Below are 16,866 nucleotides of genomic sequence, written 5' to 3' on the forward strand. Positions count from 1 at the left end.
GAGAGATTGCTAAGGAACAAAAAATACAGCGAAGGCTGCAGGTATTAGATGACAGTTACTCCAAGCAATCACCGCATGTTCGGGTGGAAAAAGCTGCTGGACTCTTATTTTCTCTGTTTGGACTAGTTCATAAGGCAAGTTATGTGGACAAGTGATTCGACACTCTGCAGGTATTTAAGGTTGCTTTGGGTAGAGTTGATATGAGTGTTGCACACAATGGTAATTCCATAAAATCTTGCGCGATGTACACGTTACTGGGGGAGTCTTTAGAAAATTCATTTATGTGTTCTGTTGCTGATGCTACTACTACAATTGAGGAGCAATACATAATTGATCAGCTGAGGTCTTTTTTGAGTGGAAGGACTCTTGAGCTAAGTGTGTTACACCATGCTTTAACTTTCATAATGGTGGTACCGATTAATGAAANTTCACAAGTTCTAGATGTTGTTTACCATTTCTTGCTGGACAGTCTAAACTACTATCGCCTCAACTTGACTTGGATTGCTCCATGCTAGGGTGATACCTGTTTTTTTCCAGCTTACAATCATGATCAACTTCTGCACATAGGTTACAATCATGAGCAGCTTCTACACAGGAGTCAATTTGATCCCATATATGAACTTGGTCATGCTGAATTTCCATTTTCTTTGCTCCACCATCCACCTGATGAATCCGGATTAGACTTTCCATTCGACCCTGGTTCTAATTTTGTTTTTACCACCTTTTATGGTGCTACAAGAAATTGTGCATTCTGGACTGCCTCTGGTACGAGTCCTACCAAGTTCATGCCCTCAAATGTATGGAATCTTCTTGAAATACCAATCTGCGACATTATTGTTTGGACTATAGTCATATTTGGCTATATTTTGGATGGTGATTTTTCTTATACTGCTGAATTTCTTGCTGACATGAGACAGAAAGGGGGTTGCATTTTTATAAGTTTTGATTTAAATTATCCATTTGGCATCTTAACTGTAGTTTTACAACTTGCACGCAGACAATTGTTCGAAACAGAGAATGTACATAATGATGCACTACTCAAGATCGTAGGTGCACTTGCTGAAACTTCAGTTCATTACACTGCACCAGTCCATGTTGTTTCTGTTATTCCTTTGGCGCTGACTTGTGGAGAGCGTGCTACCATCTTTCTCGAGCTTAAAAAGTCAATCCCGAACAACCTTGTTGAAGTTGCTAGGACAAGGATCGTGGAATTTAGTGAGGTACTTGCTGGTGTCAATGTTGAACGTTGTGTGTTGGAATCTCATGCTAGTTGTTCTTTCACGGTTACGAGGCGTGGATTTTGTGACGATCTTGGCAAGGGCACAAAAACTACAATAATTAAGTCAACAGTGGAACACCAGGAAGGTGTGGCAACTTTTGTTGACATTTTTTTCAATTATGATGCATTTATGGTAGCACAATTGCATATGCATAAAGGCACTGATGGCATTTTCTCAGACACATACAAAAGGATGTTGGACTTGGATGCTGCCACGGTAAAACTTACATTTTCCCTTAGCGAAGTAGACTTTACAGTACATTTTACAAGGGAGTACTCCACATCTCTTTTGGAAATGAATTCTATTGATGAGCAGAACCTATTTGATGGCGTTTATATACTTAACTTGAACCTTGAGGACAAGGTTCTTTCTGAGGACGCGAGTATTGTTATGAATTAAGCTATTGGGCTTAGAAGAACTATTGGGTCGAGAAGAAGCCACAGGGCCAGAAGACCTTCAAAAAGGTTAATTTGGGATCCAGGCCTAAGAAGTGCACTAAGGAATCAGTTAAAAGGGACTAGGCGTGAACACAGATAGGAGAGGCTGAAAATATTGTAGAAACTTCCGTCTCTCTGGTCTCTCTCCCCCGCTATTTCTCTCCGTGGCTCTCTCTCCCTCATCTCCTTTCTTTCTGTTGCTATTTTCTTAGCTTATGATTATATCCTTTTTATTTCTATTGTAATTAGTTTACTTGAAAGTTTAATCGAGGCATCGTCTTGTTGAGTTCATAACAATTTCACTTGAAAAAGTGTTACAGTTTTGTGAGTGGAGAAAAGATTTTTTTGAAAGTTTTAAAAAAGTGGTTAATTTCTTTTCAAAAACTTACAAAATTTAGCGGACAAATACATTTTTGATGAAAAAAAACTCATGAACAAAAGGGTCCTTATAATATCCAAAATACGAAGGCACACGTCTTTATATTTTTGGACTGTCAAAATATCAGCCAAAAGAAAGGTAGAGAGTAGGGTAAATGTGATAAAGCTAAAGTAGGATCATCTGACACCCGTGCCAGTTGCCACCGACACCCCTTACTTCCATTTTCCTAAATTCACACTCCAAACACAAAAAAACCCAACTCTTCAATCCATTCGACAGAAGAAAAAAAAATGGCGATTTCAGACAAAGTAACAGGAAATTTAACAACGTTGTACCTAGCAATGATAGGTGCAGTGAAGGCCTACGGATTAATGACTGGTAGAAACTTCAGTGGTTGTTTCGTGCTGTTTTTTTCGACAGCTGCAGTTGTTGTGGTCTTGATTGCAAGTTTAACGTGGGATATATCTCTCAAGGCAAGAAATGCTATGACTCGTGATGATCATCCTCAGGTTTATCAACATGGTCATGAATTTTGTCGTGGTGGCATCTGCTGGCACGGCGTCGCCGTCAGTTCCCCGGCGTCTCAAGTCCGTTTCCAGCTTCCTCAGAACCGTATCTAAAACAAATTCAGCATTTAATTAAACGATGTGAGTTTTGAATTGAAAATGTCCGTTCTGAAATATCTATTGAATACATAGTATTATATATATACATAAAATTCGAATAGGAATTAAGTCGTGGATTCTGTCAAATGGGGCAATTATTGCAGTGAATCGGCATTATATAAGTTTGCAGAGTGGTGAAAAGATGTTACTAACTTACTATAGCAGTAGTACTTCTTTTTTCTTTTCCTATGATATATAGCTGTATATGGTTAAAATCGGGTCCTCAGAGTCATCGAAAAGGAATCTTACAAACTTGGCACGATAAACGGCGTACAATTGCTAAATAATTAGAACATATCGCTCCTTAAACGATACTACTGCTAAGGTATGACTCTTTCCTTTTTTTCATTTATATTTGATACTAACTTATTGCAGGTGTTCGGTCGAAGACTTCGAGAAGTTCTTCAACACAAAGACCTCAGGTTTTAAAGCACGCGTTGCACTCTTTTTCCCTTAGATCGATTATTGTCCAAATGGGTTTTTCCCGCGAGGTTTTTAACGAGGCAACAATTATTTGTGCTACTTGGGGACAATTCAACGGTATCCTAGGCTTCCTTACAATCAATCTCGAATACTGGGGAGCATCACCCTCGGATGTTATGTTTTCAAGGAAAATACTTCGTGTCGACAAGGTCTCGATAGGTAAATTTTGTAAAGGGCCAAACGGTCAAATGAACCATGCCCGTATAGATTACTCGAGCCCTAATGGCAAAACATGTACGCATGAACAATCTATTGAAAGAAGTACCTTTTCCCTACCAAATGTTACATGCCTTAGTAAAATTTCTACTTTACAATTTCATACTTACGATCTATTGTGGAAACCGACTAAAGCTCGAGCAATTAATCCCGTACTCGGGGACTGTCGATCGAAAATCGACATACTCGAATTACTAGACTTCGAAACCATAAGACCTTAAAAAGGCAATCCTCGATTTTATAGGCCATGGCCACCCCATTCGAGAACTGACACTTTGAACAAGTTCGAAGTATAAGCGAGAAACAAGCCCAAAGGGCAAATCTCAAGTTAAAGGCTACGACCAAACTAACACGGTTTGGAGACGTCCGAATTCAGTAATCAAACAGGCCTTCAAATATTTTAATAAAACCGGTTGAAAAAGGGCTACCCTCGACAAATTTACATAGGGCTTCGGTAACATCGACCCTCGAAAACCTTAAGAGGTATCAAATTGTTCGAACTCTCGAACAAACTTATGCTAAGGCATAACAAAGTTTTTCGATAACAATGAATCCTAATGGGTACAGATTTATCTCGTGCTAAGGCATAACAAATTTTTATATGATTAAACTTTTTAAGCCAAAAGAGGGGGGGGAAAGCCATTCTTTTAAGGCCATATGGCCCAATTCAAGAGCCCAAGGGCCATTGTATTTGTGAGTTCGAGAATCCACCCTCACTCAATTAAAATTTAAGGGTTTTTTTTGCTTCGAGTTCGAGCAAATACTCACTTGATTATAGAGACTGCACTAGTCCAACTTCAATCAAGTCGCTTAAGTTTCGGGTTCACAAACAAATTTTATGCAAGACAACGAAGCGAGTCAAAACCCTCTCAGGATATAAAGTATATCAAAATTATTATAAGGCAAAAAGCAAAACAGAGTTTTCACAATTCACAAAACAGAAATCAGAGACAAATCGGAAACAAAAGGGATCTTTCATATACGCAAAAATATTACAAATACCACTCACGGTCTTACAAAAAAAATCCAGAAAAGAAGAAAAAATTCTAAGTGCTTAATCTTCCCCGGGAGCCTCATCTTCATCCCCTCCACTCTCGGATCCACTTGAGATTTAGGAACCATCATCATCAGAGAGCAAAACTGTGGCTTCGGCCTCTAACACTTTCACATTCTCGATATCGGCAGTAAGGTCAAAACCACGAGCATGAATCTCTTCGAGAGTCTCTCTCCGAGATTGGCATTTGGCATGCTCGGCAACGCAGAATGATCGAACCTGAGCAGCATCAGAAATTTCCTTTGCTCGAGCGTGAGCGGCTCCAGCATCAGCTCGGTAGACGGCCATGACCGCCTCCGCGTCGGCCTTTACTCTTTCTGCCTCAGATGTGGCCTTTGCAAGCTTAGCAGCTAACCGAACCTCGAGCTCCTCAATTTTCTTGGCTCGGGCCAAGCTCTCCTCGTTCATGCTTTGGAGTTGACGTTCGGCCGAAGATAGCTGGGCTCGAGCAGTGTCTTTCTCCGAGGCAAGGCGGTCCATGTTTTTCTTCCACCCCAAGGTCTCAGCCTCCTTCATCTTGGCCTCCTCGTAAAGTTGCTCGATCTTTTCGGCCTTCTGCTGAACCTGCAAGATTGAAGTGTTAGCCGACGTCTTCGGATTAATAAAACGAGCCTCCAAAAAATTACATACCTGCTCAATTAGGTCGGTTTGCCCTTTGTGAGCTGTTTCCAATTCGGCTCGGAGGTCCTTGATCTCCTCTTCTTTTTGCCCAATAAGAAGTTTTAGGGCATCACTCTCCTCCGTAAGCTTTATGAGATCGGCCTCACACCGGTCCAGCTCTTCCCGGGATTTAAAAAACGCCTCCCGATGGAGCGTCAAAGCCTATGAAGAAAGAAAGAAAATCAGACAAGAGGAAATAAAGACAAAGATAATACTGACAAAGGGAGCTAAGGCACACCTGACTCAGAAGTCGATGGGCTTCATCGAAGATACTCGATGCATCACCCAGATCGGAAGTATCTTCAACCCCCGTGAAGCAGCCACGGAAAAGGTCTTCCCCTTCGTGGGCAGTTCCCACATCAAGGGTCCCGATGGCCTGGGCTTCGTGAATTTGCCCCTCGGAAAATGTTGGTAGGGGTGAGTCGCTAATGTCTATTGCCCCAAGGAATCACTTGGGGCGTTCTCTTCGTTTTGAAGGGCCTCAGAACTAGCCCCTTCAAGTACATCCACCGGTTGCCCATCACGGCGGGTGGCATCCTCAGCCTCCGATGACTTGGGGAATTTGCTCGGGCCATCTTCTGAGATCCCCTCGGTCCGAGGTTGAACCTCTTTGGTCATCATCGGCTCGGCAGCCTTTGGGACCTCGGCGCTCCTCTTTCGAGCCACCAGCTCGCAGGTGACATCTTCATTCTCCTCTTCTTCATCTCGTAGCTGTTGAACTACATTCTCAGACAGGGCGGCGACATCTTGCTTTGACTTGCGAGCCTTGTTCTTTTTAGGCTTTGGAGTATTGAAAGGCGAGACCCTTTTCCTCTTCTTATCCTTAGCCGGCTTCGGGGCCTCCTCTTCCCCAAGTGGGGGCGGCCCCATGACAATATTGTCTTCGAGACCTGTATGGAAGGAAATCAAGTAAAGAAGAAATATTTTAGAGAAGGGCATCAAACACGGATAGAGAAGCTTACCGTGATTTTTGGCCTCCCATCGGCCGTTTGCCAAATCGCGCCACGAACGCTCAACGTACGAAGAGGTCGATGCCAGTTTTTGAACCCAGCCTTCAAGGTTCGGGATTGCACCGGGCACCCAAGAAACCATTGCATCATAGGAGAGGATGTCAATACGAAAAGGCGAAAGAAACAAAACGGTAAACAGAAGCTATAGGTGGGTTTGTACTTTCGCTTCATGTTCCACTCTTCAGGGAATGACATCTTCTCGACCGGAATTATGTTGGAAGTCCTCAATCGGACAAACCGGCCCATCCATCATCGGTCCTTGTCCTCATCTATGCTCGAGAAAAGCACCTTGGTGGCCCGACGCTGAAGCCTTATTAATCCGCCTCGATAGAGACGGGGGCTGTACATTCTAATGTGATGGTCGAGGGTAAAAGGCATCCCCTTGACTCTTCTCACGAAGAATTGAAGCAAAATAACAATGCGCCAGAAGGAAGGATGGATCTGGCCCAGGGTTATTTGGTATTAGCGGCAGAAATCGAGGATAACGGGGTCAACGGGACCCAGCGTAAAAGGGCAAGTGTAAACACTCAAGAACCCTTTCACGTGAGTGGTGATGTCCTCTTCAGGGGTCGGAATCACCACCTCTTTGCCTTCCTAATGGCAATCTTTTTTCGCCTGCTTCAGGTCACCCTCAGTTATCGAGCATATGTATCTCGACATCGGCTCACATCGGCCAGGGACCGACGAGGGTTTCTCGATCTTGAAATCGGAAGTGAGATCGCACACCCCGGGAACGCACTCCTCGATGCGTGGCTCCACCGGCATCGCCGGCCGGCCGCGATGAAGAAGCTTTCTCCTTTTGAGGAACGGCTTTGGATGTTTTTGCCATTTTGGAGTAGATTCAAAGAAAGAAGAAGATGAGATTTATAGTTCTGAAGAAAGATTGGTAACGAGGCCTAGAAATTGCGCGAGAACAGAGAGGCTAAATGAGATGTAGCTTTAGGGACTTGCAGAAAAACTTGAAAAACTCAGAAGGATTTTGAATATTAGTACAAGAAAATTTCAAAGTAAAGTTTAAAGAAGTAAGAAGAAGACCTATTTAAGGATTTACGGCGACGGTTCGAGGGCACTAATGGCCGACCATCAAGTGACGCTAATTAATGATCTTGGGAACCGTACCGACGCGACGCTTTGGTCGTTTCTGTCGCTTACGTCACAAGAATGACATCATAATTGGTTGAAGTATAAAATCGAAGGCTCAGTTCATTTCTTCTCATTACACTCCAAGAAACGAGGGGACTATCTGTATACGGTTAAAATCGGGCTTGCCCGATTTTGCTATTTAATCGAGACCAGGGGATCACGTCGAGGGTCAGCCTCACAATGGATCGGGTTATAGTACAAAGACGAGGTGTCAAGTTCAAGAATCGAGGTGTCCGTCAAGACCGAAGCCATCAGCAATCGAGACTATTTATGACCGACTTCGAGTGAAGTACAATAACGAAAAGGCAAGATATTCGTAACCGGTCGAAGATCGCAGAAATCCTGGAACAGATCAAACCAAAGGCGGTTATTTGTACCAATCATGGAATTTACTTCCGTAATTAGAATTGTACCATAATTAGGATTCCTCAAGTATATAAAGGGGAGTCCCCATCATTTGTAAACATCATACATTCACGAATATCCGAGCAATATAATATTTCTTTCTTTTGTTTATTAACTTGCTGCTCTTTAGCTATTCTTACCCTGCCAAGCTCGAGGGTTCATTAGTCCGAGGGCACTGTCCAAACGCTGGTTTGCTTTATATTATTGTCAATTTGCATCATTTATCTTTACGTTTATCAATTGGTATTAGGTGAAATCACGTATCCTTAAAACCGCATTATAAGTTTAATTGTTATCCAATTTTTAGGGTAAACAATAGCAGTAGTAGTTCAATGAGAAAAAAGTACTAATGTGTTTTCTTGAGTTATTTATTAGAGATGGAATTTCATCTACGTAAATGAAAAGTGTAAAAAGTCACCAGCAAGAGAAATTGGCATGGTTAAATATTACATTGGATATCAACAACAATTCTAGCGATGAATTAAGGATGTAATATGCGTAGTTTGCAAGCTAAGTGGATGAACTCTAGTGCTTTTTTTGGAGGGGTCGGGTTTACCCACGCGGTGTCTGGTACCTGAATTGGAGCCCGATTATATTCGAATTCGTACTGCATAAGCCCATTTAAGGGAGAAGCGCTCCATAACAGAATTTTTTCCATACCCAGATCTCTAACTCGAGACCTCTGATTTAAGGATGGAGGGATCCTATTTGTCCCACCACAGCCCATGTTAGTGGATGACTCTACTCTTGACTTGTGCAAAACCATAATTGATATCAAGTAGTATCATTACATAATTATATAGTCATAATTACACCGAATGTTTACACTAAGATAGAGTAATTTGACCAACCTTCATACTTAAAAATTAAAATGAGAATACAAATTTATTGATGTGAATTTTTTCTGCTTATCATTGGTATATAGCTTAAAAGAAGCAAGCGCTACGTTTATGGCTGAATCTAGGCTTCAATAACCTTAGATTGAGGTGGGTTTTCGGACCGATGTTAGAAATTTTATCATGAATTCTAGTTAAATTTTAGGCTTCAATAATGTTAGATTGAACAAATGTATTTAGCCAGTTATTGAACAACATCACTTCTTAGGTATATAAAAGATCAATATTGTAAGTTTAAAAGCAGGATTAAAGATAACGAAGCTTTGGCATGATCGTAGTAAGCTATGAGAAATTGCCAGTTAGCATAGTTTGAGAGAATATATCTAATAAATTAGTGTGATTTCTCGAAAGAGACTTACGGTAAGTTGAATGCTGACAATTTGTAGAGAATAAATTGGCTAAATTATAGCTTATGTAGCAAGAAAGATTCCACCAATTGGGAAAACCGTAACCCTAGGCCTCTTTGATCGTATCTCCAACCCTCACTCTCCTTAGTTAATAATTTTTTTTGCTTTTAATAATTGTTAGTTAATTAGTTTAAAACAAGAATTGCAATCATTATAACCTAGCAATTGTTCGAACTTGTGTTTCTTAGCGATATTGAACAGTTGTAGCTAAGCCTTAGTTCTTTGTGGGATTCGACTCCGGACTCTTAGACCGATTATATTTAAAGTAATCGCTTATCCTTTTTAAGACTAGAATTGGGCATGCTCAGCTACGTTGTCAATGGACTTGAAAATGCGACCAAACTCTATTAGTAAGGTCTAAAAGTGGCTATGCCAACCAAATTTTTCTAAATTTTTCAAGTCTAAATCACTAATATTGTTGGACTAAAACGGTCTAAAGATATTCTTAATATGATGTGATATTATCCTCTTTGGGCCAAGCCCGCGCGATTTTCCTCAAAGGCCTCACACCATTTAAGAGATCCCTACACCTTATATGTAGGCTCCCAATCTTTTCAGCTACCAATGTGGGACTTTGTTCGCACATCCAACAATCTCCCCCTCGAACTAAGTTCCATGTGGCTCATTGTCATTATCCACATGTCAATTTCCCCTCGAGCTAAGTTCCATGTGGCTCACTACCATGATTCATGGGTCTCCCCCTCGAACTAAGCTCCATGTGGCCCATTGTCACGGTCCACAGGTCAATTTCCCCCTCAAACTAAATTCCATGTGGCTCACTATCACGATTCACGGGTCTTCCCCTCGAACTAAGCTCCATGTGGCCCATTGCCACGATCCACGGGTTAATTTTTGTGATTCACTGTATGCCACCCACATTGTTAGAGTATTATGGCAACTGAAGTCCGCAACTAGCTTCTTCTTGTGTGCACGCACGGGCCGCACCATCACTTTGCCATCTCCATACTCGTCCCGCCAAACCTGGGCTCTAATACTAATTGTTGGACTAAAATGACCCAAAAATATTCTTAACATGGTGTGATATTATTCGCTTGGGGCCAATCCCGCACGGTTTTTCCCAAAAGGTCTCACACCATTACAAGATCCCTACACCTTATATGTAGGCTCCTAATCTTTTCAGCTACCAATGTGGAACTTTGTTCACAAACCCAACAAATATTGAGGTGGATTTGGCTTGGTTTGGTTAAATTTTGAATATCTAAGGTTTTGAAATTTTATGGAACATTTTTTTAAGGAAAAATTGTATTTTAGGGTTACTTCTTCAAAAATGTTTTCCTATTAGTTTCTGTGACGTTTGGGTCCCGGATAGCGTATCTTTTATTCCACAAAATAACAAAAATGATCATTTCAAATTAAACTTTGAAAACATTTCTATCTAAATACCTGTTAGACCCTTGACAAAGCTGATCAGAAAATGGCGCGGCAGTAGCAAGGATTTGGCATGATGGCTTTGCCATTGGCCTATGTGTGGGACAATCAACATGCAAGACAATGCGGGCATTGTCAATGGCAACAAACTGTTACAAGGCTAAGGTGTGACGGACTACACTACTGTTGCAAGGCTAAGGTGTGACAAACTACACTAAAGCACGAGTGGGCTGTGTGCAAGCAAAGGCCAAGGTCTTGAAGGAACAAGGCGGGCTGGACGGAAGCTTGACAAGGCAATGCGGGAAAGACCTAGGCGCTAAGACTAGGCGGCTTAGTGCCAAGGCAGTGTCATTGGCAACACGGTATTGCCTTGGCTTAGGTGAGCGGACTGGTACCTAAGTAATTTGTGGGCAAACGACTTAGCAAGGAAAATGACATTATAGCTTGGTGACTTGATACTAATATCAACTATGGCATTGGCAAAGGGAAGACTTGATCAAGTAGGGGCGACTTGACATGAACAAGCAGTTGTGTCAGCGCACCGTGTGTGCGGCTAAGTCATGGGCGACAAGCTGTGGCTATAGCATTGAGGCAGAGCAGTGTCAAAGGGCAAGGCTGGGCGCAATGCCAGCCTTGGACGTGCAGCAACTAGCCAGAAACACGCACATGCAGCGCACATGGAGCGTTACCAAGTGTGTTGGGCACATGTTGTGCAGTTGGGCGGTTACAACTGCCTTGTCCAAAGAGTGGCTGATAATGGGGCTAAGTGTATACACGTTTTTAGGCATGTTAGATCATGAAATGCACGCTTTTTTCATGGGTGATCATGTCCTATCAGTTGGGGTGTCAACTGAAATAGGAAAACGGAAAAGGGCTGACTACACTATAGATATGTGTGCTAGCAGCCCCTAAAATCGTCTAAGTACCTAGGGAGGGAAAATAGGCAAGATGTAGGCATAGGGTTGTCTATATCAAGGCTTGATCATGGCAAATTATGTGCCATTGCCTTCCTAAAATCAGTGGGGCAGCACGAAATGTCTCAGGCAGTGGATTTTTAAGATTGTGCAAGAGTCGGCAATTTTGTGAGTTGGTGTCTGCTAAGGGTGGCAGCACTTTGCCAAACTCGAGATTTCCTTTTTAATTGATTTATTATAAAAGGTTGGGAAAGGGTTCCCATAATTCTGCGTGTGCCTTATCTATTTTATGTTGCCTTGAAATTATTCTAAGGGTTAAACCTCGAAAGCGAAGGAAATCGGATGAAAGCTGAGCCAAGTAGGGACTTGACTGCCGCACAGCGGGCAGGTTTTTCGGCGAACAGAAAATGCCCCTGTGACAACTGGTATCAGAGCGGAGCAGGTTCGTAATGAGGACAAAACGGCGATTAACAAGACGGCAAGACAAGGGTCAATGTGCTTGTTCGTGGAAGGGACTGTCCGTGCTTAGAAAATTCAGAAAAGGCAAGGAAGGCAGTATGCAAAATTTTAGAGTGGATGGGTGCCAAAATCAGTAGTGGGTTCTTTCAAATCAAGTCAGTTGCGTGCTGGATTTACTGTAGGAATGACGGACAGGAAAGGCAAATGAGAAAAAACGTTGCACTTAAAGGCAACGACAACGTAATTCTCAAAAGGGTGTTGAACTTGTGATGTCTTTGCAAATGGCGAGCATGTGTTGGGATTGTTCGACGAGGGAGTCGAATTCAACTGGTTAGGGTGGTTTGTTAGACCCTTGACAAAGATGATCGGCAAATGGCGCGACAGTGGCAAGGATTTGGCATGATGGCCTTGCCATTGGCCTATGCGCGGGGCAATCAACATGCAAGACAATGCGGGCGTTGTCAATGACAACAAACTGTTGCAAGGCTAAGGTGTGACGGACTACACTAAAGCACGAGTGGGCTGTGTGCAAGCAAAGGCCAAGGTCTTGAAGGAACAAGGCGGGCTGGACGGAAGCTTGACAAGTCAATGCGGGAAAGACCTAGGCGCTAAGAAAACGGGGCTTAGTGCCAAGGCAGTGGCATTGGCAACACGGTATTGCCTTGGCTTAGGTGAGCGGACTGGCACCTAAGTAATTTGTGGGCAAACGACTTAGCAAGGGAAATGGCATCATGGCTTGGTGACTTGATGCTAATATCAGCTATGGCATTGGCAAAGGGCAGACTTGATCAAGTAGGGGCGACTTGACATGAACAAGCGGCTGTGGCAGCGGGCGTGTGATCGGCTAAGTCATGGATGACGGGTTGTGGCTGTGGCATTGAGGCGGAGTAGTGTCAAAGGGAAAGGCTGGGCGCAATGCCAGCCTTGGGCGTGCAGCAGCTGGCCAGAAACACGCACATGCAGCGCACATGGAGCGGTTACCAAGTGTGCTGGGCACATGCTGTGCAGTAGGGCGGTTACAACTGCCTTGTCGAAAGAATGGCTGATAATGGGGCTAAGTGTATATATGTTTTTAGGCATGTTAGATCATGACATGCACGCTTTTTTATCATGGGTGATCATATCCTATCAGTTGGGGATGTCAACTGAAATAGAAAAACTGAAAAGGGCTGACTACACTATAAATATGTGTGCTAGGAGACCCTAAAATCGTCTAAGTACGTAGGGAGGGAAAATAGGCAAGATGTAGACATAAGGTTGTCTATGTCAAGGCTTGAGCATGGCAAATTATGTGCCATTGCCATGCCAAAATCAATGGGCAGCACGAAATGTCTTAGACAGGGCCTTTTTAAGATTGTGCAAGAGTTGGCAATTTTGTGAATTGGTGTCTGCCAAGGGTGGCAGCACCTTGCCAAACTCGAGATTTTCCTTTGTAATTCATTTATAAAAGGTTGGGAAAGGATTACCGTAATTCTGCGTGTGCCTTATCTATTTTATGTTGCCTCGAACTATTCTAAGGGTTAAACCTCGAAAGTGAAAGAAATCGGATGAAGGCTGAGCCAAGTAAGGACTTGATTGCCGCACAACGGTCAGGTTTTTGGCAGACAGAAAACGCCCCTGTGACAATACCCATAATATGGAGTAAAAGGAACACTAACTATATTTACTTATAATACACAAGATGCTTGATGATATAGACGAACAATCGAATGACATATCAACCATTCTTTCTGACGTACGTTTATTGATGATATATAGAAGATGTCATATCCATTAACTAAACAGTTAAACAAATACAATTAAGCTAGCTATATTTATTTCATTTCAAGAATTAAAGTTTTGTTTTTCAACAAAGTCAAAAGCAAAGGGCAATTTTTCTCTCTTTGAAACCTCAAGGATAAAGATAGTGCGAAAATTTTACTAGTAGCAAGAGAATATCAATCATTTACAAAAACAACAATTGCCCATTTCCTACCGCAGTCCGCAGAAGTGTTTGGTGCTAAAGAGACGATAAAAATTTACGAAAAACTATCAAAATTTTACAATACATACATTTTCACAAAAACATCGTTGTCAAAATAATGAAGTTGGTTTAGGCACTTATGACAGCTTGAGAATAGTGGTGGCAAAATTGTTAAAATAAAAAAGTTAATCACTCATATTATCCACTAGAAAATGAGTTGGATAATAAACTTTTTAAAAACGGGTAAAATATGAATAAGACCATATTCTTTTAACTTGTTTTTTATCTGTATTAAATATGAGTCGGAACGAATAATTTATCTGTTTTTATTACTCGTTTTCAACCCGAACCATATCCGACCCGACCCGCCCGTTTGCCACTCCTACTTGAGAAGGACAAGCATCACTAAAAATTGGAGTGAGATGGTACATACTCTTTTAACTTTAAGGATAATTTTTAGGTTCAAGTCATGGAAATGAAATTGCTTCTAATAGAAAATTTTTTACCCGTAAAATTGAAATGTAGAACACCAAATATAAAACTAAAAATTGAAAGAGAGAAGGACGATGATAGAGCACAAGGCTTCTGCTAAAGAGCATACCGGGACTTAAAACCATAATCTGAAGTGAAATCATCAACAAAAAGACAAAGGTGCAACGGTCAATTTTAGAGAAGAAAGAAAACTTGATTTCTTTGTCAATTGATTTTCAACCACAAAATGACAAGAAAGGCATTGCCACACAACACTCCCTCCGGTCCAAAATAAGTGATTTTTTGGGTGTTTTCACACAGATTAAGAAACCCACCTTTTAGCATTAGTTAGCAATGGAATTGACCATATTAACCTTTACTATCTCACATAAACACTCCTAACACATATTCCAACACTATTTACTCCATNTAACGTTTAGTTTTACGGAACCAAAACGAAAAAAACGGAACCTAAAAATCTATTTAGTTTGGACCGGAAGGAGTATTATTTAGTCCAAAGCTCAAAATTTAATAAAATCACCCATTCACAGCTATAGTCAACCAACTCGGACAGAGAACCTTTTCCTTATTTTTACGCACACTCGTTTTGACCGCACGCCTAATTCCCTAACCCATAGCCATTCTATTGAAAACGTGTGAATTATCTGATCTAGAATTTGTATTATTGAAACAGTATATTTATTTATCTATCTTAGATTTACAACACATAATCAACATGCCAAAATTATTTACTTAGGACAGAATCAAATAGAGACTTATGCAGTTATGCTTACTCTGTTTTCCTATTTCTTCCCCCTGAACTTCATGGAATTTAATTTAGACATTTCAATTCATTTAAAATGAATACTTTAAATCCCTCTTGTTTCGTGTTCGCTGAATTGGACGTAGTGAACTAACTGGCCATGTAGTTTAAGAAAAAATAAATAATTTCAGAATTTGTGGTCCTAAACAAGTCAAAAAGGGGCCCAAAGTATTTGTGTGGTTATAAAAGTTTCTCATTATGGGTAAAATTATAAGTTTAAGTTAAATTGTTACCAAATTTAAAAAGAGGTTATTCTTTTTTGAACGGACCAAATAAAAAATAGGTTCACATAAACTCTGGAACAGAGGAAGTCATATCTTTTTCGTCATAGTGGGTGAGATTTTTTTTTTCAACTAACAAAAATAAAATAAAATTTAAAAAATTATTTTACCAGAATCATTCTTCCTGGAAACTCTTAGGCCATCTCCAATGGTACTCTATTTTTTGCACCAAATCTAAAATTGGTGCAAGAAATAGAGTAAAATTGCTCCAATGGTACTCCATNTTAATTCATTCTTGAAATCTGGAAAAATCACTTATTTTGGACCACAAAAAAAAGGCCAAAAAATCACTTATTTTGGACCGGAAGGAGTATTATTTAGTCCAAAGCTCAAAATTTAATAAAATCACCCATTCACAGCTATAGTCAACCAACTCGGACAGAGAACCTTTTCCTTATTTTTACGCANTTTTTATATATTTAATTTTTGTATATATTATATTTATATAAATTATAAGTTAATTTATTATTGTTATAATTGTATAAAAAGAAATATAACCATTATTTAAAAATAACAATACATAAAATAAAAATACATTATAATTAAAGTACATAAAAGGTGGATCCCCAACAATTATTCTTGAAGCTGTAGCTGATTACGACCTTTGGGTATGGCATGCATATTTTGGTATGCCCGGTACCAACAATGACATTAAAGTTTTAGAATCATCAAATTTATTCTCCAATCTCGCTAATGGTATTGCTCCTCCAGCGCGCTATGTTATTCATGGAAAAGAATATGACACCGGTTATTATTTAGCTGACGGTATATATCCAAAATGGTCTACTATTGTACAAACTATTCGGGAACCACATTCAGCAAAGAAGAGATATTTCGCAATGAAACAAGAATCAAAAAGAAAAGATGTTGAACGTGCATTCGGAGTTTTGCAATCGCGTTTTGCAATTGTTGCAGGCCCGTCACGTTTTTGGAGAAAAGAGGTCCTACGTGATATAATGACCACATGTATTATACTGCACAACATGATAATTGAGGACGAGCGTGATATTAATGCACCAATTGAAGATGTGCGTGAATGTCCAGCTCCTACGGTAGAAATGGTAGTAGATCAAGATCACCGATTTGAACAATTTTTAATTTGACACAAAAAAATTAAGGATAAAGATGCGCATTTTGCACTTCGTAATGCATTAATCGAGCATTTATGGGAGAATAGAGGCGAAAATTAAATATTTATGTGGTACTTAAATTAAATTTGACTATGATGTAATATTTATTTAATTATGTTTTATTAATGATTTCACTTTTTGTTAATTTATCCTTTATGTAAAATTTTGTAATAAATGATTATATAAGTGGTGAATGTGAATTTTATATAATGAATATGGAAAAAAGAAAAAAGAGAGTATTAGTTTGAAGGAAATAAAAAATGAAAAGTAAATAGAAGATAATAATATAATATAGAAGAGAGAGAAAATTTGATGTAAAAAATAGTGTGATTGTTGGAGTAGAAATAGAGTGATTGTTGGAGATGCCCTTACGCGTGCGGCACGATTAATTTAAATAAATC

The 16,866-nt window shown here is 40.3% G+C and overlaps 1 protein-coding gene across 1 annotated transcript; it reads left to right on the plus strand.

Annotated features, from left to right (window-relative positions):
• On the plus strand, positions 2,387-2,716 carry LOC109236051. Its single transcript, XM_019402281.1, has one exon. It carries the CDS (start codon positions 2,387-2,389, stop codon positions 2,714-2,716), a length of 330 nt encoding a protein of 109 aa, XP_019257826.1.

This window comes from Nicotiana attenuata, chromosome 12 (assembly GCF_001879085.1).
Source record: "Nicotiana attenuata strain UT chromosome 12, NIATTr2, whole genome shotgun sequence".
Taxonomy (NCBI): Eukaryota; Viridiplantae; Streptophyta; class Magnoliopsida; order Solanales; family Solanaceae; genus Nicotiana; species Nicotiana attenuata.

Coding starts and splice junctions, on each gene's coding strand:
- LOC109236051 (XM_019402281.1), top strand. CDS start 2,387: ATGGCGATTTCAGACAAAGTAACAGGAAATTTAACAACGTTGTACCTA.